Genomic DNA, 24,296 nt, shown 5'->3' on the forward strand with positions numbered 1-24,296 from the left:
CATTAATGCACGAATTCGCACTTTTTGTTTACATTTTTTGACAATCAGCGGTGTTTCTGGCGAAAAAATTGAATTCTTTCAAGAATAGAGGAGATTGAGGCTGATTTCTTGTTGAATTTTGGGAAAAATGGACACTGTAGCTTTGATGGTGAGGAATTTTTTCACAAAAAATCAATTTTTTTTAAAGAAATTTTCTTTTTTAGCAAAAAGAAGAAGGCACAAAAGCAATTCCTCGCTTGCCCGTCGACACGGAAACAACAAATTTCAACAATTGGACAATTTCTTACACGAAAAGTCACATTTTGAAGAGTATTTGTACGCGCAACAACGAATGTCGTGCCGATGACCCGGCAACTTGCTGCGAATTATGTACTTACAACTTTGCTTTGGAGCTGCCTCACTTGCCGGATATGGTTTTTCACAAAAACGAGTTGACTCTGGTGCACGAAAATGGTGCCCGATTGGAATTTAAGCCGATTGACGCGTTGCGTGATGTCAAAGCGAAGCTTTTGCGCGACGAAGTGGTCAAAGTTGCATGCAGCGAGGAGTGGAAAGAGTCCCGACCGGCAGATACGACGACGGAAAAAGTAAAACCCTTTGATTGGACCTTCTGTACGGAGTATCAAGGCACCACGAGCGGCATAAAAGTCGAAAAAACCGACAAAAAAATCGATTTGATGAAGCTAATGAAGCGGGAAAATATTTTATTCTATCACGATTTGACACTTTTCGAGGATGAGCTGCATGATCATGGAATAAGTTCGTGTTCGGTGAAAATTCGTGTGATGCCGAGTGGTTTTTACGTCCTTTTACGGAATTTTATAAGAGTCGATGGGGTGATGATCCGAATAAATGACACGAGATTTCATTATGAGGTCGATAATGACTACATTTTGAAGGAATTTACCTCGCGCGGCGCCAAAATCCCGGATTTGAAGCATATTCCGCCCGCTTTGTTCACAGATCCGCAGGAAATCTCCCAAATGCTGCCCATCGAGACGCAAGTCAAGGAAATTTTAATGTTTAAATAGGTTTTATTCGAAATAAAAAGCGATTCCTTTCAACATTTACAGGAAATCTTTTGCACACCGGAAGCCCAAATTCCCTGAGGAGCTGTCTTCCGTGTTGGGACTTCGTGCGGCGCAGCGATATCTGTAGCAATACGAGTCATGACACAAATAACTGCCTCCTTTTCGCACCCGATTCGGGTTTGGGTCGTTTTTTTCGCGTTCCTTCCACAAATCCGAGGTCCATTCCCACGCATTTCCGACCATGTCGTACAAATCAAAGTCATTTTGACGGAATTTCGTTACCGGATTCGTTCCGTAAAACCCGTCATCTGCCGTATTTTCCTCCGGAAAGTCTCCCTGCCAGATATTCATCCAATGCTCCCCTCGTGGCATCATTTTATTGCCCCACGGAAACAATTTTTTTGATTTTCCGCCGCGACAAGCGACTTCCCACTCCGCTTCCGATGGGAGACGCTTGTTGCGCCACTTGCAATACGCTTGGGCGTCACGATATGACACATGAAGCACCGGATGATCCATTTTCGCGTCAATTCCAGTCTCGGGGCCCTCGGGATGTCGCCAATTTGTGTCGTTTATTTTGTACCACCAAGGAGCTGCGGCTACCCGAAAGTCGTGGTACGTTTTTTGGACCGTTTTTGATAAAAATCCTTTAAAAACGAAGGAATCGCCGAACTTTTCGGCCTCAGTTTCGTAGCCAGTTGCCTCGACGAAGCGCAAAAAATCCGCATTTGTCACGAGATGCTTGTCCAAGTAGAAGTTTTGGATGGAAACGTGGCGTTCGTGTTCGCGATCTGACTCGAAAACGGGAGTTGTGGTGCCAATGGCGTATTCGCCGCCTGGAATGAGACTCATTTCGGCGAGAAAATCCTCAGAAGATGACATTTCATGATGAATTAGGTCAACGAGACGTTCTGAAGGTTCATTTTCGGTGAAAACAGCGTCTTTTGTGTCGCGTTTTGCTTTGTTGCAGCCACAATCGAACGAGGCGGGAGTGAAAAATATCGCGGAAAGTAGCAAAATGTGACAATTGAACCACATCTTTTGTCGTTTTGTCGAAAAAGTGTTTGAATTTTTACTATTTTTAATTGTTTTTACAAAGCGGGTGTGTTATCTCGCTCATATTTCGAATTTTTATGAAAATGTAAATAAAAGACAGATGTTAAGCCGGTAACTGTACATTGGCCTATGAATGTAGGCGTTGTATGTGAATAGTACGAGAAATAGCTTTTTTTGAGGGTGCGAACAAGTAAATTTACTGAGATAACTTAGAAAAATTCGATCGTTCATGGGTCAAATTGAGAAAATTTTATTCTTCTTAATTATTTAGGCCACTCTTAATTTTTTTTTTGAACTTTTTGTCCCATGCCCCATTTCAAAAACCGAAAATACAATGGAAAAAAATAAAAAAAAAATTGAGAATTTCATTGTTTTTTTTTCATGAAATTTTCGAAAATTAAAAAAAAAATTATTTAAGAATTTTTGTTTGAAAATCGTATTTAAATATAAATTTCCTTCTTTAAATTTTTTTTCTAAAAATTAATTTTTCAAATTTTTTTGACTGTTATTGATGACAAAAAATTGTTAAAATTTTGTTATTTTTTTATATGGAAAATTATTTCAAAACTTTTTTTATTTTGCCCCATTTTGAAAAAAAGTTTTTGGGACAAAACGATCGAAATAAATTGATTTTTTTGAACTTTTTGTCCTATTTTCAAAGTCGAAAATTCAATGGGGCAATCTAATCAAAAGTGACCTGTTTTTGTCTATTTTGATATTTTTTGAAGAAACTTTTTTTTTAACTCTGTGCTAAACTCCAATTTTTTGGATGTCGGCTCCGAGTCAACTTTATCAAAACTCCAAGTTTAAAAAATTCTCATATTTGAATCTATATGACTTTTTCCATTTTTTAACACAAATAACACAAGTTATTAAAGAATACGTTACCTTAAATCTAGATAATAAAAATTTTAAAAAACAAATTGATGAAAATCATGGATGAAAAAATCAAATTATCTCTAATTGTAGCTAAGAATTTAAAAATCTGTAAAAATACAAGTTTTTTTATGCAATTTTAATATTTTTATGCATTTAGATTTTTTTAATTAAAAATGATGAGGAATCGAGATAAATTTTATTTGTTCGAAAATTGCCAAAATATGAATGGAAATCATCTTCAGAATGACTTTTTATTCAGTTTCACGCTTAAAATTGCTCAAAAATTGACTTTTTACAAAAAACTCGATTTTTTGTCAGCATGAGGAAGAATCGTGAAAAATTTTATTTGTTCGAAAATTGAGAAAATATGAATGGAAATCATCTTCAGAATGACTTTTTATTCAGTTTCAAGCTTAAAATTGCTCAAAAATTGACTTTTTACAAAAAACTCGATTTTTTGTCAGCATGACTTGGTACAAAAAACTCGAAAAATTTTATTTGACTTGCAAAATTTATCACGAGGAAGAATTCAGCATGAATCGTGAAAAATTTTATTTGTTCGAAAATTGAGAAAATATGAATGGAAATCATCTTCAGAATGACTTTTTATTCAGTTTCAAGCTTAAAATTGCTCAAAAATTGACTTTTTACAAAAAACTCGATTTTTTGTCAGCATGAGGAAGAATCGTGAAAAATTTTATTTGACTTGCAAAATTTATCACGATTTTTTGTCAGCATGAGGAAGAATCGTGAAAAATTTTATTTGTTCGAAAATTGAGAAAATATGAATGGAAATCATCTTCAGAATGACTTTTTATTCAGTTTCAAGCTTAAAATTGCTCAAAAATTGACTTTTTACAAAAAACTCGATTTTTTGTCAGCATGAGGAAAATCGTGAAAAATTTTATTTGACTTGCAAAATTTATCACGATTTTAATTCAGCATGAGGAAGAACCGTGAAAAATTTTATTTGTTCGAAAATTGAGAAAATATGAATGGAAATCATCTTCAGAATGACTTTTTATTCAGTTTCAAGCTTAAAATTGCTCAAAAATTGACTTTTTACAAAAAACTCGATTTTTTGTCAGCATGAGGAAAATCGTGAAAAATTTTATTTGACTTGCAAAATTTATCACGATTTTAATTCAGCATGAGGAAGAATCGTGAAAAATTTTATTTGACTTGCAAAATTTATCACGATTTTAATTCAGCTTGAGGAAGAATCGTGAAAAATTTTATTTGTTCGAAAATTGAGAAAATATGAATGGAAATCATCTTCAGAATGACTTTTTATTCAGTTTCAAGCTTTAAATTGCTCAAAAATTGATTTTTTACAAAAAACTCGATTTTTTGTCAGCATGAGGAAAATCGTGAAAAATTTTATTTGTTCGAAAATTGAGAAAATATGATCTTCAGAATTTTTTATTCAGTTTCAAAAAAATTGACTTTTTACAAAAAACTCGATTTTTTGTCAGCATGAGGAAAATCGTGAAAAATATTTGTTCGAAAATTGGAAAATATGAATGGAAATCATCTTCAGAATGACTTTTTATTCAGTTTCAAGCTTAAAATTGCTCAAAAATTGACTTTTTACAAAAAACTCGATTTTTTGTCAGCATGAGGAAAATCGTGAAAAATTTTATTTGACTTGCAAAATTTATCACGATTTTAATTCAGCATGAGGAAGAACCGTGAAAAATTTTATTTGTTCGAAAATTGAGAAAATATGAATGGAAATCATCTTCAGAATGACTTTTTATTCAGTTTCAAGCTTAAAATTGCTCAAAAATTGACTTTTTACAAAAAACTCGATTTTTTGTCAGCATGAGGAAAATCGTGAAAAATTTTATTTGACTTGCAAAATTTATCACGATTTTAATTCAGCATGAGGAAGAATCGTGAAAAATTTTATTTGTTCGAAAATTGAGAAAATATGAATGGAAATCATCTTCAGAATGACTTTTTATTCAGTTTCAAGCTTAAAATTGCTCAAAAATTGACTTTTTACAAAAAACTCGATTTTTTGTCAGCATGAGGAAAATCGTGAAAAATTTTATTTGACTTGCAAAATTTATCACGATTTTAATTCAGCATTCGTGAAAAATTTTATTTGTTCGAAAATTGAGAAAATATGAATGGAAATCATCTTCAGAATGACTTTTTATTCAGTTTCAAGTGAAAAATTTTATTTGTTCTAAAATTGAGAAAATATGAATGGAAATCATCTTCAGAATGACTTTTTATTCAGTTTCAAGCTTAAAATTGCTCAAAAATTGACTTGGTACAAAAAACTCGATTTTATGTCAGCATGAGGAAGAACCGTGAAAAATTTTATTTGTTCGAAAATTGCCAAAATATGAATGGAAATCATCTTCAGAATGACTTTTTATTCAGTTTCAAGCTTAAAATTGCTCAAAAATTGACTTTTTACAAAAAACTCGATTTTTTGTCAGCATGAGGAAAATCGTGAAAAATTTTATTTGACTTGCAAAATTTATTTTTCAGAATGACTTTTTATTCAGTTTCAAGCTTAAAATTGCTCAAAAATTGACTTTTTACAAAAAACTCGATTTTTTGTCATGAGGAAGAATCGTGAAAAATTTTATTTGTTCGAAAATTGAGAAAATATGAATGGAAATCATCTTCAGAATGACTTTTTATTCAGTTTCAAGCTTAAAATTGCTCAAAAATTGACTTTTTACAAAAAACTCGATTTTTTGTCAGCATGAGGAAAATCGTGAAAAATTTTATTTGACTTGCAAAATTTATCACGATTTTAATTCAGCATGAGGAAGAACCGTGAAAAATTTTATTTGTTCGAAAATTGAGAAAATATGAATGGAAATCATCTTCAGAATGACTTTTTATTCAGTTTCAAGCTTAAAATTGCTCAAAAATTGACTTGCAAAATTTATCCCGATTTTAATTCAGCATGAGGACGAATCGTGAAAAATTTTATTTGTTCGAAAATTGAGAAAATATGAATGGAAATCATCTTCAGAATGACTTTTTATTCAGTTTCAAGCTTAAAATTGCTCAAAAATTGACTTTTTACAAAAAACTCGATTTTTTGTCAGCATGAGGAAGAATCGTGAAAAATTTTATTTGACTTGCAAAATTTATCACGATTTTAATTCAGCATGAGGAAGAACCGTGAAAAATTTTATTTGTTCGAAAATTGCCAAAATATGAATGGAAATCATCTTCAGAATGACTTTTTATTCAGTTTCAAGCTTAAAATTGCTCAAAAATTGACTTTTTACAAAAAACTCGATTTTTTGTCAGCATGAGGAAAATCGTGAAAAATTTTATTTGACTTGCAAAATTTATCACGATTTTAATTCAGCATGAGGAAGAACCGTGAAAAATTTTATTTGTTCGAAAATTGAGAAAATATGAATGGAAATCATCTTCAGAATGACTTTTTATTCAGTTTCAAGCTTAAAATTGCTCAAAAATTGACTTTTTACAAAAAACTCGATTTTTTGTCAGCATGAGGAAAATCGTGAAAAATTTTATTTGTTCGAAAATTGAGAAAATATGAATGGAAATCATCTTCAGAATGACTTTTTATTCAGTTTCAAGCTTAAAATTGCTCAAAAATTGACTTTTTACAAAAAACTCGATTTTTTGTCAGCATGAGGAAAATCGTGAAAAATTTTATTTGACTTGCAAAATTTATCACGATTTTAATTCAGCATGAGGAAGAACCGTGAAAAATTTTATTTGTTCGAAAATTGAGAAAATATGAATGGAAATCATCTTCAGAATGACTTTTTATTCAGTTTCAAGCTTAAAATTGCTCAAAAATTGACTTTTTACAAAAAACTCGATTTTTTGTCAGCATGAGGAAAATCGTGAAAAATTTTATTTGACTTGCAAAATTTATCACGATTTTAATTCAGCATGAGGAAGAACCGTGAAAAATTTTATTTGTTCGAAAATTGAGAAAATATGAATGGAAATCATCTTCAGAATGACTTTTTATTCAGTTTCAAGCTTAAAATTGCTCAAAAATTGACTTTTTACAAAAAACTCGATTTTTTGTCAGCATGAGGAAAATCGTGAAAAATTTTATTTGACTTGCAAAATTTATCACGATTTTAATTCAGCATGAGGAAGAACCGTGAAAAATTTTATTTGTTCGAAAATTGAGAAAATATGAATGGAAATCATCTTCAGAATGACTTTTTATTCAGTTTCAAGCTTAAAATTGCTCAAAAATTGACTTTTTACAAAAAACTCGATTTTTTGTCAGCATGAGGAAAATCGTGAAAAATTTTATTTGACTTGCAAAATTTATCACGATTTTAATTCAGCATGAGGAAGAACCGTGAAAAATTTTATTTGTTCGAAAATTGAGAAAATATGAATGGAAATCATCTTCAGAATGACTTTTTATTCAGTTTCAAGCTTAAAATTGCTCAAAAATTGATTTTTTACAAAAAACTCGATTTTATGTCAGCATGAGGAAGAATCGTGAAAAATTTTATTTGTTCGAAAATTGAGAAAATATGAATGGAAATCATCTTCAGAATGACTTTTTATTCAGTTTCAAGCTTAAAATTGCTCAAAAATTGACTTTTTACAAAAAACTCGATTTTTTGTCAGCATGAGGAAAATCGTGAAAAATTTTATTTGACTTGCAAAATTTATCACGATTTTAATTCAGCATGAGGAAGAACCGTGAAAAATTTTATTTGTTCGAAAATTGAGAAAATATGAATGGAAATCATCTTCAGAATGACTTTTTATTCAGTTTCAAGCTTAAAATTGCTCAAAAATTGACTTTTTACAAAAAACTCGATTTTTTGTCAGCATGAGGAAAATCGTGAAAAATTTTATTTGACTTGCAAAATTTATCACGATTTTAATTCAGCATGAGGAAGAACCGTGAAAAATTTTATTTGTTCGAAAATTGAGAAAATATGAATGGAAATCATCTTCAGAATGACTTTTTATTCAGTTTCACGCTTAAAATTGCTCAAAAATTGACTTTTTACAAAAAACTCGATTTTTTGTCAGCATGAGGAAAATCGTGAAAAATTTTATTTGACTTGCAAAATTTATCACGATTTTAATTCAGCATGAGGAAGAACCGTGAAAAATTTTATTTGTTCGAAAATTGAGAAAATATGAATGGAAATCATCTTCAGAATGACTTTTTATTCAGTTTCAAGCTTAAAATTGCTCAAAAATTGACTTTTTACAAAAAACTCGATTTTTTGTCAGAATCGTGAAAAATTTTATTTGACTTGCAAAATTTATCACGATTTTATAAAAATTTTATTTGTTCGAAAATTGAGAAAATATGAATGGAAATCATCTTCAGAATGACTTTTTATTCAGTTTCACGCTCAAAATTGCTCAAAAATTGACTTTTTACAAAAAACTCGATTTTATGTCAGCATGAGGAAGAATCGTGAAAAATTTTATTTGTTCGAAAATTGAGAAAATATGAATGGAAATCATCTTCAGAATGACTTTTTATTCAGTTTCAAGCTTAAAATTGCTCAAAAATTGACTTTTTACAAAAAACTCGATTTTTTGTCAGCATGAGGAAAATCGTGAAAAATTTTATTTGACTTGCAAAATTTATCACGATTTTAATTCAGCATGAGGAAGAACCGTGAAAAATTTTATTTGTTCGAAAATTGAGAAAATATGAATGGAAATCATCTTCAGAATGACTTTTTATTCAGTTTCAAGCTTAAAATTGCTCAAAAATTGACTTTTTACAAAAAACTCGATTTTTTGTCAGCATGAGGAAGAATCGTGAAAAATTTTATTTGTTCGAAAATTGCCAAAATATGAATGGAAATCATCTTCAGAATGACTTTTTATTCAGTTTCACGCTTAAAATTGCTCAAAAATTGACTTGTTACAAAAAACTCGATTTTATGTCAGCATGAGGAAGAACCGTGAAAAATTTTATTTGTTCGAAAATTGAGAAAATATGAATGGAAATCATCTTCAGAATGACTTTTTATTCAGTTTCAAGCTTAAAATTGCTCAAAAATTGACTTTTTACAAAAAACTCGATTTTTTGTCAGCATGAGGAAAATCGTGAAAAATTTTATTTGACTTGCAAAATTTATCACGATTTTAATTCAGCATGAGGAAGAACCGTGAAAAATTTTATTTGTTCGAAAATTGCCAAAATATGAATGGAAATCATCTTCAGAATGACTTTTTATTCAGTTTCACGCTCAAAATTGCTCAAAAATTGACTTTTTACAAAAAACTCGATTTTTTGTCAGCATGAGGAAAATCGTGAAAAATTTTATTTGACTTGCAAAATTTATCACGATTTTAATTCAGCATGAGGAAGAACCGTGAAAAATTTTATTTGTTCGAAAATTGAGAAAATATGAATGGAAATCATCTTCAGAATGACTTTTTATTCAGTTTCAAGCTTAAAATTCAAAAATTGACTTTTTACAAAAAACTCGATTTTTTGTCAGCATGAGGAAAATCGTGAAAAATTTTATTTGACTTGCAAAATTTATCACGATTTTAATTCAGCATGAGGAAGAACCGTGAAAAATTTTATTTGTTCGAAAATTGAGAAAATATGAATGGAAATCATCTTCAGAATGACTTTTTATTCAGTTTCAAGCTTAAAATTGCTCAAAAATTGACTTTTTACAAAAAACTCGATTTTTTGTCAGCATGAGGAAGAATCGTGAAAAATTTTATTTGTTCGAAAATTGAGAAAATATGAATGGAAATCATCTTCAGAATGACTTTTTATTCAGTTTCACGCTTAAAATTGCTCAAAAATTGACTTTTTACAAAAAACTCGATTTTTTGTCAGCATGAGGAAGAACCGTGAAAAATTTTATTTGTTCGAAAATTGCCAAAATATGAATGGAAATCATCTTCAGAATGACTTTTTATTCAGTTTCAAGCTTAAAATTGCTCAAAAATTGACTTTTTACAAAAAACTCGATTTTTTGTCAGCATGAGGAAAATCGTGAAAAATTTTATTTGACTTGCAAAATTTATCACGATTTTAATTCAGCATGAGGAAGAACCGTGAAAAATTTTATTTGTTCGAAAATTGAGAAAATATGAATGGAAATCATCTTCAGAATGACTTTTTATTCAGTTTCAAGCTTAAAATTGCTCAAAAATTGACTTTTTACAAAAAACTCGATTTTTTGTCAGCATGAGGAAAATCGTGAAAAATTTTATTTGACTTGCAAAATTTATCACGATTTTAATTCAGCATGAGGAAGAACCGTGAAAAATTTTATTTGTTCGAAAATTGAGAAAATATGAATGGAAATCATCTTCAGAATGACTTTTTATTCAGTTTCAAGCTTAAAATTGCTCAAAAATTGACTTTTTACAAAAAACTCGATTTTTTGTCAGCATGAGGAAAATCGTGAAAAATTTTATTTGACTTGCAAAATTTATCACGATTTTAATTCAGCATGAGGAAGAACCGTGAAAAATTTTATTTGTTCGAAAATTGAGAAAATATGAATGGAAATCATCTTCAGAATGACTTTTTATTCAGTTTCAAGCTTAAAATTGCTCAAAAATTGACTTTTTACAAAAAACTCGATTTTTTGTCAGCATGAGGAAAATCGTGAAAAATTTTATTTGACTTGCAAAATTTATCACGATTTTAATTCAGCATGAGGAAGAACCGTGAAAAATTTTATTTGTTCGAAAATTGAGAAAATATGAATGGAAATCATCTTCAGAATGACTTTTTATTCAGTTTCAAGCTTAAAATTGCTCAAAAATTGACTTTTTACAAAAAACTCGATTTTTTGTCAGCATGAGGAAAATCGTGAAAAATTTTATTTGACTTGCAAAATTTATCACGATTTTAATTCAGCATGAGGAAGAACCGTGAAAAATTTTATTTGTTCGAAAATTGAGAAAATATGAATGGAAATCATCTTCAGAATGACTTTTTATTCAGTTTCAAGCTTAAAATTGCTCAAAAATTGACTTTTTACAAAAAACTCGATTTTTTGTCAGCATTGCATCTCAAAAATTGACTTTTTACAAAAAACTCGATTTTATGTCAGCATGAGGAAGAATCGTGAAAAATTTTATTTGACTTGCAAAATTTATCACGATTCTAATTCAGCATGAGGAAGAACCGTGAAAAATTTTATTTGTTCGAAAATTGAGAAAATATGAATGGAAATCATCTTCAGAATGACTTTTTATTCAGTTTCAAGCTTAAAATTGCTCAAAAATTGACTTTTTACAAAAAACTCGATTTTTTGTCAGCATGAGGAAGAATCGTGAAAAATTTTATTTGACTTGCAATATTTGTTCGAAAATTGAGAAAATATGAATGAAAATCATCTTCAGAATGACTTTTTATTCAGTTTCAAGCTTAAAATTGCTCAAAAATTGACTTTTTACAAAAAACTCGATTTTTTGTCAGCATGAGAAGATGAGATCTGAGGAAGAACGTGAAAAATTTTATTTGTTCGAAAATTGCCAAAATATGAATGGAAATCATCTTCAGAATGACTTTTTATTCAGTTTCAAGCTTAAAATTGCTCAAAAATTGACTTTTTAATTTTTTGTCAGCATGAGGAAGAATCGTGAAAAATTTTATTTGTTTATCACGAAAATTGCATGAAAGAATGAAAAATTTTATTTGGAAATCAATCTTCAGAATGACTTTTTATTCAGTTTTAAGCTTAAAATTGCTCAAAAATTGACTTTTTACAAAAAACTCGATTTTTTGTCAGCATGAGGAAAATCGTGAAAAATTTTATTTGACTTGCAAAATTTATCACGATTTTAATTCAGCATGAGGAAGAACCGTGAAAAATTTTATTTGTTCGAAAATTGCCAAAATATGAATGGAAATCATCTTCAGAATGACTTTTTATTCAGTTTCACGCTTAAAATTGCTCAAAAATTGACTTTTTACAAAAAACTCGATTTTATGTCAGCATAAGGAAGAATCGTTTTAATTTTAATTTTAATTCTAATTTACTATAGTAATATACATAGTAATATACATTGTTATATACACAGAGATGTTCAAACTGCCGGCAGCCTTTCGGAAACCTTCAAAGGGAGACAAGCTTTTTTTAGAGACAAAGGTTTAAAAAAATGTGAAATGAAAAAAATTTTAAAAATATGAAAAAATGTGAGATTCAAAAAAAACATAAAAAAGTTCATAAAAAATGTAAGAATATGTACTTTTGACAAAAAAATTAATTAAAAAAAGAAAAAAGTTAAAAAAAATTTAAGACAATTTAAGAAAATATTTTTAAAAATTGTTCCTGATCATGGAAATTGTTTTGTAAAGGTAAGAATTTATAAAAACTATAATATTTTCGTTTGATTCAAAATATTTTTTTATTAGATGTAGAACATGGGAACTTGAGATGGAAAAATTATTTTACATAGGACAAAAAATATCGCTTCCAGCTCTCGTATGGTAAGTGAAAATTTATATTTTTTTCTAAATTATTATTTTATTTTATTTTTTTTTTTAATTTAGGTATTTTGGACGATCAGAATACAAGCAGCATTTAGGAGGCATATGTACTTTGACGAAAAAGAGGATTTTAAGCAACAAGTGATTTAAAAATTGTATAAAAAATGTACAAAAATTAATTTTTTATAAATAAATGAACTAAAGTAAAGTAAAAACGAATTTAAATTGCATGAAAACCTAAGAAACCTGCAAAAGGAGCCCAAAAAACCATCCAGACAAAATCATGTATATAACCATGTATAAAACCATAGCTATGAATCCATGTATAAAATCGTGTATAAAGATATGTCTAATTCCTTTTTTTCTTCATATTAAATATACATACTTTTAGTATAGCTTTATACACAAAATTAGATATATCTTTATACATGGTTTTTTCTTATAGGGATATTTGTCATTTTGTATGAAAAAGTATTTCAAATTTTTTTTTTTGACAAAAATTTCAATATAAATTTAGAGCGGCCTAATAGGTCAAAATTATTGAATTTTATTTGGAGCAGTTTAAAAATTATATTTTTTTTACCTTTTTTTATTCAAAGAATGAAGCCTTTTTAGAAATACACAAAAATTAATTTTCTTTTAATTTTATTTTTTTTAAAGTACGAAGTTAACAAAAATGTTAAACTAACTATCGTCTAAAATTTCTATGATTCGTGTGAAACATTTCATTTTTTTTAAATTCTTTTTTCTATAAATTTTCGTTAAAATTCTTAAGTACATTGATTCATTGCTTGATTAAAAAATTTTTTCTTGAAAAAAAGTGCTTAAAAATAGTTTAAATAGGAAGACTGACTGAATAAAAAAATGTTTCAATAAATACAAAAAATTGGCTACTCAAGTCTCTACTTCTCGCTACATTTTTTTAATTTTTCACGTGCAATGCCGTGCAGTTCATATAGTTTTAAATAAAATCCTAAAAATGATATATACAGCAGTCATCCGTTAAAAATCAGGCATCATTTATGGTGGGACTTCGAGGTATTGATGGTTGGCGTGCACTTCTCGTACTTGATCTGTAAGAAAATAAATTAAGATTTTTTTATTAAAATTTTTTATTCTCATAAATATTTTAAAAATCAAAACGCAAATTTTTTTTTTAAATTTTGATATATTTTAAAAAGAAAATTCATTGAATTTTGCAAAAATAAAATTTTAAATATTTTTTTTCAATTTTGAAATAAATTATTAAAATAATATAAATAAATATTTATAAAAAAAAATAAATAAAATAAAATTCGGACTTTAAAAAAATTTATTTTTTTTTATAAAAATAATTTTTTAATTAAATTTTAATTAATTTTAAATTATTATTAAAAAAATAATTAAATAAAGAAAAATTATTTTGTTAATTTAATTTAATTAATTTAATAAATATTTAAAAAAATAATAAAAGAATTAAAATTGTTAAGAAATAATTTTTAATAATTAGTTCAATTTTAGCTAAAAAAAAAAAAATAAAACTGAAATAAAAAATAATTAAATTTAATTTTTTTAAAAAGTATTTTAAAATTAATAATTATAATAATTGTTAAAAAAATAATTTTAAAAAATTAATTTAATTTAAAAATAAAAAAAAATTAAAACTGAAGTAAAAATTATGATTTTTTGAATTTTTTATTTTTCGAAAAAATAAAACTTACCTCAAAACATCATCACGTTCGAGTCCCATTTCCGTTTCACGTCGACTTAACGCCGCGTCAAGTAGTGAAACTGTGCGATGCTCGTACGGTCGCACCTTGCGACTGCCCAGTGTGGCATACGAGTCAATGGCTGACGACACGGCGCCCGGCAAGATGCCATTGGAATATGAAGAAATGCGATTTTTCTGGGAATTGTAAGAAGGTGTTGTTGTACTGACGAACGCTCCGCTACTGCTGCCCGTAAATGGCGCCGCCGTGCTATTCCTAACCTTTAGACCGCCATTTTCCGCCTCAGCTCCGTAATATTTCCGCGGGGACCTTGTATCAATCGTGGAAAATCGATTCGCGCGATAATCCGGAAGCAAATTCGAGGCGTGAGATTTCGAATAATCCACTTGGGGACGAGTTTTCGACGTCGAACGAGGAGTAACGGCAGCTACAGACGCTTCACGTTCTCGATAATACTCCCTCTGAGCTGCTGGACCAACAATTGTGCTGACTCTCCGTGGTTTCTTTTCATTAAAACGCGGGAAAAAGCTGCGGCGTCGAATGCGATCGAGCACATTTTCGGGATTTGGGTCATCTTGGCTGAAGGAAGTGCTGCCAATGTAATGGGAGAAGCGGGAAAGGCGCGAAAGTGACGGAGATGAAGAAATTATTGGATGTGACGAGACATCATCGGAACAAGTAGACGACCAATCATCGTAACAAGTATCTTGTTCATCGCCGGGCGAGAGAAAATTATTGGAAGAATTTCCGGGACTCCTCAAATTGTCGGAGGAAAAGTTGGCAATGTTCTCGTAAGATGGCGTTTGTTGATATCCCTTCACTGGTTGATGACTCGACACCGGTTTAACCTTCGTAAAGTCCAAAACGAGCCCTTTTCGGTTGTTCGCCTTCCTCTCTTTCTCCTCCGGGGTCGCATTTGTGGCATCAAATCGCTTGGCGATCGTATTTTGTGTCGCCGCCGCCTCTTGTTCGCAATCCGGGCACGTATATTTGATAGGAACTTTGCCGTTGGTGACATTACTGGAGGTATCTGTCGACGTATCGACCAAAGATTCCGAGTTGGAACTCGAACTCGGCTTCTTTATCTTACTTACGAACGATTTTGGGCGTGATTCTTTCGCATTTTGACCCATTGACGCGATATAACTCGTGGATTTGGTCGCTTTTGGTCCTTTTTGATCCTTTTCCTTCTCAATTTTCTTGAAAAGCCCGAGGACTCGATTGACACTTGCCTTGTTGAAGGTATCTGGCATCTGTTCTACGCTCACGGCACGTTTAATTAATCCACTTTCGTTCAGGGGTTGGCATTCCCGGGGCACGGATTGCTCTCGGAGATTGCGAATCATCGAGTCAATATTCGATTTGTCCGTTTTTGACAACTTTTCTTTGCCATTTGGCATGTTACTTGAACTTTTACTCGTCCTTAACTCCTCTTTGGCGACATTTACGACGTCGGGTTGGACATTTGTCGCCCCAACTTTCTTCGCAACCCTGTTTGCTTTTGTATTTTCGCGGAATTTCTCGAATTTTTGCTGGATTGAGGTTAGAAAACCTTTCGTGGGTTTCTTTTCCGGCGATTTTTCCTTCAAAATCTCGGGAGCTGGCTTGGAAACGACAACTGGAGTTGCTTCGCGATCAGTTCGGTCCTCGGAAGTGGATTTCCCGCTGGAATCTGTCTTGGATTTTTTGATGACCCGAACTTTTTTGATGGGTTTTGCAGGTTCTGGGGTCGAATTTTCCACGTCAACGGGGTCTTTTTTGACTTTTTTCTTCACGATGACCTTTTGGGAGGTGTTGACGTCAGCGACAGTGGCGGTTTTTGCAATTTCCTTGGGCGGCGTCATCTTAGAGGCGAAACTTTTGGGTCGCGGGAGACTTACTGTCGGGATGTGATCGGGTTCTTTGCGCCCGTTGATGCATGAGGCGTCGAGAATTTCATCGGAGGATTTTTGTTTCTTTACTTTTAGGGCTTGGGCTTGTTGTTCTTTGCTCGGATACGATTTGGGACGCACTAATTTCGACTCTTTTTTGAGTTTTTTGTCGGAATCTTCGATAATTTGGAGGACTTCCGGCGTATTTTGCTTTGATTTGCTCTTGCGAAGGGATTTTTCCTCTTTTGGAACGCTGGGTTCACGAGAACTCGACTCGGCGACGCTTTTTTGACTCTTTTGCTTGTGGAGCATCGTGTAATTATGCAAGTCATCCAGTATGCGATCCGTTAATTTGATCGGATTATTGTCGCCTGCTTCGAATAAAGCATGTCCGTTCGGTTCGCGAGACACGCTTCGACGTCGTCTTATCTGATTTTCCAAATTTTCGATGTTTGAGTCCACGGAATTCAATAAATGACGCAGGTGTTCCTTCTCATTCGGGGTTTTTTCCTCATCTCGCTTCGGGGTTGCTTCTCTTTCGCTCCGCGATGACGAGTCATGAGCTCGATCGCGACTTCTTTCGCGAATTTCCCGCAAAACTCGCTGCGTTTCCTTTTCGCGTTCCTTTTTTTCGCGCACAAAAGCGCTTTCCTCCTTGGGGGTGTCGTAAAAATCGGGTCTTAAGAAGCGGGAAATGCGTCGCGTCGATGAACGACGTCGTAAAGTGTTCTCCGCGGAGATCGGGGGTGGCGAAAAACATCCACTCGGAGGTCTTCCGTAGAAATCTTTCGTCGGCGACAAGCAGGAATTACGTCGCGGCTCGTAAAAACTGATCGGCGGCGACAATTCGCGACTTTTTTCGCACTCGTAACTCGAACTTTCGCTCGAATACGGCGAATATTTGCCGTAATTTTTCGTTGTTGCACCCCCGTACGTCGGATATTTGAAAGTTTTGTTCGCATAATCGCTCGGCGGAGAGATAATGTCGCGCGCGATGCTCGATCCGCGTCTTTCGCGCGACGCAATTGTCGTATCTGGCGTGGAATCGTAACGGGAGCGACTCATGCTGCGACGATAAACGGGCTGGGTGTATGTGATGGGGGGCGGAACGTCATTTGTGGGTGTCAAACTGTCACGATCGCTGCGGGAATCGTTCGCATTTCGATCGTAAGCGGCGGTGCTGTGAGTTCGCCGATAAATTTTCGGGTCTTCGCCGAGGCTGTTGGTGTTGTTATTGAGCATCGAGAGCGTTCGCGATAATTTTTTCGCCTGTGTCGGCGGTAATTGAGCCAAAAGTTGATCCTGGACCTTTTTGGAGAGCGTCGGAGTGATACTTGAGAGCGTTTCCAAGTCACGTTTTGATAACCGAAGACGCGACAAATCCAAATCGCCCAAATCTAAAACTTCTTCGGCGTCACTTTGGCCTTCCAGCGACACTTGCGGCGGATTGTTGTTCGTATCTGCATTGACATTTTCATTTTTCTCGGTGCCACTGCCGTTACAACCACTAAAATCACAGTTAGAACTTTGTTGTTGGCTACTATTATTGCTATTGTTGCTAGTTTTCTTGCTGTTTCCAGATGATTTTGCTGTTTTGGATTTTGTTGATTTTGTTCCTAGAAACGGAGAACGAGAAAATAAATCGCAAGAACACGTAGAGTGATGGTTGTGACGCTTTTGTGTGTTTTTTTTTTTGTGTAAAAGGAGATTTTCTTTGTGTTTTCTGTGAATAATGTGTTAAAATTAAATAAATTGAAATGTCAAACGGAAAATTAACTCAAAATCTGGTTATAGAATTTTAAACAAAAAAAAAAAGAAAGACATGCACTTACCTTTTGTTTTGGCTATTTTTGGGCTAAACATGCAAAAAATCTAGCAAAAAAATTAAATAAAGGGAACGCCAGGTGATTTTGAAAAGACTTGATGCTTGGTTGTTAAAAATTTTTTTTTTTATAAATAATTATTTTAAAAATTTTGCGGTAAAAAATTCAAACTTTTAAGGCAAGCACGCATTTTTTTATAATTTTTATTTAGAAAAATTAAAAGTTTATCATATTATTTAGAATTTTAGTTTAGAATTTTTTAATTCATATTTAATTTTAAATTTTTTTAATACTTTTTTTTAACCAGTCAATTTTTTATTTGTCAGATTTTTTTTTATAATATTTCAGTTCAGTTTAAAGTCTAAAAAATTTATAAAAAATTTCCATTTATTTAAATAAAAATTTTTATTTAGAAACTTTTTTTATTTTTTTTATATTTAAAAAAAATTATTTCAAAAATTTCTTACTGATAAAAATGAACTAAAAAATTTGGATAAACATTTTTTACAAATATAAAAATTAACTGTTTTTCAAAAAAAATTTTTTTTATATAAAAAAATAAATTGCTCTCTGAAATTTTTAATTATTTTAAAAAATAAAAAAAAAAATAAAAAAATTATTAAAAATAAAAAAAATAATAAAAAAATTTTAAATAAAAAATTAAATAAATTAAATTAATTAAATATAAATAAATATATTATAAAAAATAAATAAATTACCAAATTAAATTACATAAATGGAAATTTTTGGATTTGACGGTTGAAAATATGATAGCTTTCAAGAATTTTTGATAAAATTTAAACTTTTAAAGACAGAACAGAATAAAAAATTATTTTGAAATTGTGAAGGATAAATTTAATTTCAAAATAAATAAACTTATAATTAATAATAAAGAAAAAAAATTAATTTAATTTAAATAAAAATTTTAATAAACTATAAAATTTTTATTATTAACGAAAAAATTAATTAAAAAATTATTAGTTAATAAAAAATTTTTTATTTAAAGAAATTAAAAAATAATAATTTTTTTTTTTGTAAATAATTTTGAAATTTATATTTTGATATTCTATTTGGTATTTGAGATTTGTGCTCTATATTTTTAAACTTTTTTAAAATTTTATCAAAAAAAAGAGCTGTCATAATTTAATTTTTTTCTAAATTTTTTAATATAAAAAAAATAAATAAAAATTAAAAATTATATTTTTTTATAAAATTTTGAACGCTTAAAAAAAGTACGTGCTCCATAACTATGATAAGCTGCTTATTATTTATAATTAAATCCTATCAAAGAATTTTACTTACTTTAATGTGTTTCATTAAATCCTTTTAAATTTATTTTCTTGCTTTTTATACGACTTCCATTTATTTTTCTTCGTAGACAAACATTTAATTGTAAATATATAATTTTTTATTTTTCATGCATTTTGATTAAATATATTTTTTTCTGTTCCACATAAATATCATATAACATCATAAATAAATATCTGATTAAATTTATTCCTCATTTGATTCCCTATGAATTGTGTGAGTGATTGTTGTCGGTTGTTTCTGTGACATTGACAAAGTTTTACGCAGTTCCACTGATTTACCAATTTATTTGATTTTTTTTTTCAATTTTTCGCATTTTTTTATTTTGATTTTCCGTCATAAAATAGAAAAAAGAGAAGAAGAAGAAAAAAAGAAATAAAAAACAAAGTTTTAACAAACTTTTTCGTTTTTTTTTTGTTTATCTTATGATTATTGGTTCAGTTCATCCTTCTAGCAATATTGAACAATAAATGAAACACGGTGCAGGAAAAAAGCACAAATTTATTTTTTTTATAAATATTTTTATTTTTTTTTCATCACAAAAAAAAAAAAAAAAAAAATTAAAAATTAAAAGGAAGCGCAGTGAATGCAATAAAAATGATAAAAAAAATGTTTTGAAGTAAGGAACGGTAAATCAGTGAATTTGAGGTAAAACTTTGTGCCCAAAAAAATTTTTTTTATTTTTTTTTAATTTTTTAAAAATAATTTTAATTAAAAAAATGTAGAAAAATGCGCTCAAGCTATTTTTTGTCCTTGAAAAAGTTTTAATAAAATACATTTAATACTTTTGAATAAACTTTTTAATTGTTTCCGAAGTATGTATAACATTAGGTTAAAACACATTAAAACTAATATTCATTATTATCAAAATATTTACCGTTCTCTTACCTTTTTTATGTATTTTTTTTTTGTAATTTTGTGCAAATCAACGTGAAAAAGCTTTTTTTTGTGCTTTGGCGAACATTTTTTAGCAGCTCCATTAAATTTACGCACAGATTGAAGGCGAGCGAGCGATGGCCGAGCAATACGAACATTTTTTTTTAATAACATAAAATAGCGTAGCAGCAACATTGAAAATAATCCGGATCGAAAATTTTATTGGAAAAGTTTTTTTATTTTATTTTTATTAGTATTAACAATGTTGCTGAAATTGCTTTCTAAATTCGCGATTTTTTAATATTTTTTTTTTTGTAAAAAGAGGTGATTCCAAGATGCAAAATATTAAACAGGCACACAGGTGTCTGATATTGATTTGTATTAGTAGCCAATAATTTTTTAAAATTTTATTTTATTTTTTTAATAAATTCGCAAGATCTCAACAAAAAATGTTAAAAAATAATAAAACACAAAAAAATAAAACAACAGTGAAAAAATGTGTGTGCAAAAAATTTAAAAATTAATTTTAATTTATTAATTTTAATGAAAAAAAATAAAATAATAATAAAAAAACAACAAAAATAATAATTATTATTAAAATTAAAATAATTTTGAAACAAACACTAAACAAATATTTCGGATTGAAATCAACTCTTTTTTTCGTAAAATAATTTTTTTAATTAAAAAAAAATTAACCGAGATCGAGGAATGTTTTTTTGTAAAAAAAAGAAAGAAAAAAAATAAAAAGTGTAATAAAACAAAGTGAATTTTTTTTTATTTATTTATCAAACCAAAAAAATGTTTTGATAAAAATTCGGGTTTTATTTATTTAATTTTTTTTTTTGTGTATTTTTCAACAAAGTTTCAAATCAATCCCAAACATCTATTTAATGTTCATTATAAAGATAAAATAAATATAAATATATATTTAGTAAAATATTATAAAATAACAACATCAAATCTAATGCTTGCTATCATCATCACTATTAAAATTAATAAAAATCTGTTTTTTTAAACATTTCGTTTTATGACAAAAAAGGAAAATTTGTTTTTTGATATAATTGTATAAATATGGCTATTTTGACTTAAAAAAAACAAGAGTTGGGAGGACAACAATAAATATAAATTAATTGTAAAAATGTTTTTTTTCTTGTATCAGGGATTGTGTTTTGTAATAATTAATTTTTCTATTATAAAAAATATTTTTTTTTTTGTAAAAATATAAAAGTTTAATTATTTTTTAAGTTTTTCACATTTTTTTTTTGTTTAAAAAAATTAATTAAAAAAAAAATAATTAATTAAAATAAATATTTTTATTATTTAATTTAATTAAAATTAATTATTTTTTTTTATTTAAATAACTTATTAAATCAATAAATTTAATTTAATTTAATTAAATTTTATTAATTATTTATTTAATTCATTTTAATTTAATTAAATTAAATAATTTAAATATTTATTTTAATTAATTAATTTTAGAATTTATTAAATTAATAAATTTACTTAATTTATTTATTTATTTTTAATTTTTTTTTAAATTAATTTTAATTTTTTTAAACAATAAAAAATGTGAAAAACAATAAAATAGAGAGAAAGACAGAGAGGTAGAGAAAAAGAAAGTCAAACTGGAGAGTGTGGTTGTCGGTTCAATTCAAAAGGAGTTGTTAACCAACAAAAAAAAGGAAACTAAAATCATGATAAATATTTTTTTCTGTTTCATAATAATTTGATAATAATAATAAATTGATTGGTTTTAGAATAATCTGCGGTATTCACCTCTAGGAAGTGTTGTGGCTCCCGAACGTGCAAACATCTGGTCAATGTCATTCTGGAAGTCACGTGATAGTGTTGAGCGCCATTGATGAGCACCGTTATTTATGCGACTGAAAAATAAATTAAAATTTGGTAAGTTTTTATTTAAAAAAAATTTTAAGAAAAAAAGTTCCAACAACCATCTAGACAAAATTTTTACAAGTTTTAGTTGAAAAATGAAAATTTTTAATGAAAAAATATTTTTTTTAGAAAATTTTCTTTACTTACGTTTTCTTTTTGGTTTCTGTCACAGTCTCCTTTGTAATTGTATAATTTACTTGACTAGGCAGTTGTATACTAAAGTTACTTTTATTGTTATTTGCATGAGTTGTTATTGTAATGTTAGTAGGATATTTTAATCTGTTCCAAAAAACAAAAAGGAAACAAATTCAGTTTCACACATTTTTCAGTTCAAAAAAATTCAAGGTTTAAAGTTAAAGAATTCGAGGAACAAACACCATGATGAGATATTAAAAGGCTTTTTTTGGTTTAAATGAGACGCAAAATGGATTAAAAACCAATCAAAGCACGATTTAGGGAAAAATGCATCAAACAAGGACCTACCTTCCAAAGGGTTCATGATTCCAGAAAGGACTGCGCGTTTGTCGCATATTGTCAAATAAGCGCGAGCTGGGGAAGTTTGACGTAAAATCGTTGTTGACATTTGCGCGCTGGGTAAGTGCCTTAACCTAAAAATCAAAATAAACGTCAAAATGCGTGTTTTTGTTTTTTTTAAAGGAAATTTACCCTTGACAAGAGAGTTGAGAACAAATTCTCCGCTGTAAGGATTTCAAAAGCATCCTCGTCGTCTTCGTCTCCAGAGCTGCCCGAGTCATTTGGTTCCTGCGATACCGTCGATGGTCTCTTTGATGGGCGGCTACTTCTGTAGATGCCAAAAAAACTCATTTAGGAAAAGATTCAAAGGAATTTCGGTTGAACTTACCTTAACCGATGCATCGTATGGAAGCGAGGTTCCTCAGTATCAGACTCCCGTCCAAGGGAAGTGTGACGTTTGAGAGAGGGAAAACTAGAAATTGGATCATCGTCATCATTAAATAGTGATCTACAGAGAACAATGAACAAAAAGTGAGGTTAGTTACATGGAGGACCGGTAAGTATGCCAAAAAATAATTTTCAATTTTACAGGTACATAAAAAATTGGGAAATAATTTTTGTAAGTTAAACTGGATCAACAAGGATTTCATCACAAAACGTTCATCTTACCCGAGTTTTCGTGGGCGTCCCATGCGTTTGCTGGCAAAACTACTCGTACTAGCATTCGTTGTTGCCGTCGATTCCGAGTGTTCAATGTTATCAGTGCTCGCGCGTGGCGTCACAATTCCGCCTCCTTCGACAGCGATCGGGATAATGAATTCACGAGGACTCTTCTTGATCGGTTGTTGAGTTGAACTGACACTCGCACTTGTATTCAAAGTTTGTGAAACAGTCGTATCCGAATCATTTGACTCATTTGTCGATTGACGCGACAATCCGTAATTGCTGGAGCTTTGGCGTTGATACGATGGCGGACGTTGCAACGGAACGACATATTCCTTCTGTGGATCTACCGAATTTGAGCGATTTTGCAAAGTGACGCTTGCAGTAAAGCCTGGTTGGGTTTCTCGAATTGGAGCAGTTTGAATTCCTTGCACCGGATGCGTGAGTTCTGAATTGAAACGCATTGTGTTGGTTGGCGGATCCATTTGCTACGAAGGAAAAATGAAGATTTTGAAAAAAGATCAAAGAAATTTTGAGGTTAACTCACCTTTGTTTGAATATCGAGAGAAATTTCCGTTTTAGCCGGCTTTCTACGTGGCAACGTAGCTGATTTCAATGTAATTTCAGCTCTTGACGTTTTGGTACTGTTATCTTCTGCACCAACTGAAATAAAAGGAACGATTAGAGCAAAGAAAAAATCAACAAAAAAATCTCTTGGGAATGTAACATTTAACTTTACATAAAAAAAAACATGCAGTGGGAACAAGGACGGGACAGGAATAAGCTATCGAAAGCTGTTTTGGCGCAATTCAAGCTATCTACATACAAAATATACTTGATATTAGTTCTTTATCAGTGGTTTCAAATGGAAATGCAGCTAACAAAAGTCCACTGATCACAAAAAATAGAAATGAAAAAATTCAAGAGAGAATCGGGTCGAAGTTTGTTAGTTCGGGGCGCTAAGACAGACACTACAATAAACAGAAATCCAAAATAAAATTTTCATACGCTACCAAAAATGTCTGGAAAAATAATTTTTAATAACCAAATCAATTTTATATACAGAAGGTATATATTATTTGTATATGCGTAAAAGGCGCACATGTTTTTGTGATGCAGATGATTGATCACCAAAAAACATAAGGAAAAGTTTAAAAAATCGTTGTTTGTACATAGGAAATTGACAGACGTTAACAAATAATAAAAAAAGGGAAGTTGATTCGGTTAGCAAATAAAAAAATGAAAAAAATCAAGGGAATCGACAATTAACTGGATGATTGATC

General features: G+C 30.0%; 3 protein-coding genes and 1 long non-coding RNA gene across 4 annotated transcripts in view; 2 read left to right on the plus strand and 2 right to left on the minus strand.

The window, feature by feature from the left end:
* The first annotated feature begins 12 nt into the window (after positions 1–12).
* On the plus strand, positions 13–1,031 carry LOC134835966 (TIP41-like protein). The gene is made up of 2 exons (XM_063851032.1): positions 13–148; positions 204–1,031. Exons 1-2 carry the CDS (start codon positions 128–130, stop codon positions 1,029–1,031), a joined length of 849 nt encoding a protein of 282 aa, XP_063707102.1. The 5' UTR covers positions 13–127.
* Positions 1,032–1,047: 16 nt separating this feature from the next.
* LOC134835964 (formylglycine-generating enzyme) lies at positions 1,048–2,184 on the minus strand. Its single transcript, XM_063851030.1, has one exon. The coding sequence runs from the start codon at positions 2,067–2,069 to the stop codon at positions 1,068–1,070; it is 1,002 nt and encodes a 333-aa protein (XP_063707100.1). The 5' UTR covers positions 2,070–2,184; the 3' UTR covers positions 1,048–1,067.
* Positions 2,185–12,029: 9,845 nt separating this feature from the next.
* LOC134835765 (uncharacterized) lies at positions 12,030–12,595 on the plus strand. The gene is made up of 3 exons (XR_010162225.1): positions 12,030–12,264; positions 12,322–12,396; positions 12,460–12,595. It is a non-coding gene; the product is annotated as an uncharacterized LOC134835765 (long non-coding RNA).
* A 524-nt stretch (positions 12,596–13,119) lies between these two features.
* Positions 13,120–24,296, minus strand: part of LOC134835208 (uncharacterized) — an 85,076-nt gene continuing 73,899 nt past the window's right edge. Inside the window, exons 6-15 of the mRNA XM_063850078.1 lie at positions 23,561–23,676; positions 23,020–23,501; positions 22,739–22,858; positions 22,543–22,678; positions 22,360–22,484; positions 22,024–22,155; positions 21,760–21,866; positions 19,314–19,379; positions 14,097–17,592; positions 13,120–13,469 (exon numbers count right to left, since the gene is read on the minus strand). Of these exons, the coding sequence (XP_063706148.1) occupies positions 13,406–13,469; positions 14,097–17,592; positions 19,314–19,379; positions 21,760–21,866; positions 22,024–22,155; positions 22,360–22,484; positions 22,543–22,678; positions 22,739–22,858; positions 23,020–23,501; positions 23,561–23,676 (4,844 nt within the window). The 3' untranslated portion in view covers positions 13,120–13,405. The remainder of the gene's footprint in view (positions 13,470–14,096; positions 17,593–19,313; positions 19,380–21,759; positions 21,867–22,023; positions 22,156–22,359; positions 22,485–22,542; positions 22,679–22,738; positions 22,859–23,019; positions 23,502–23,560; positions 23,677–24,296) is intronic.

The sequence above is a fragment of the Culicoides brevitarsis genome, chromosome 3 (assembly GCF_036172545.1).
Source record: "Culicoides brevitarsis isolate CSIRO-B50_1 chromosome 3, AGI_CSIRO_Cbre_v1, whole genome shotgun sequence".
Classification (NCBI taxonomy): Eukaryota; Metazoa; Arthropoda; class Insecta; order Diptera; family Ceratopogonidae; genus Culicoides; species Culicoides brevitarsis.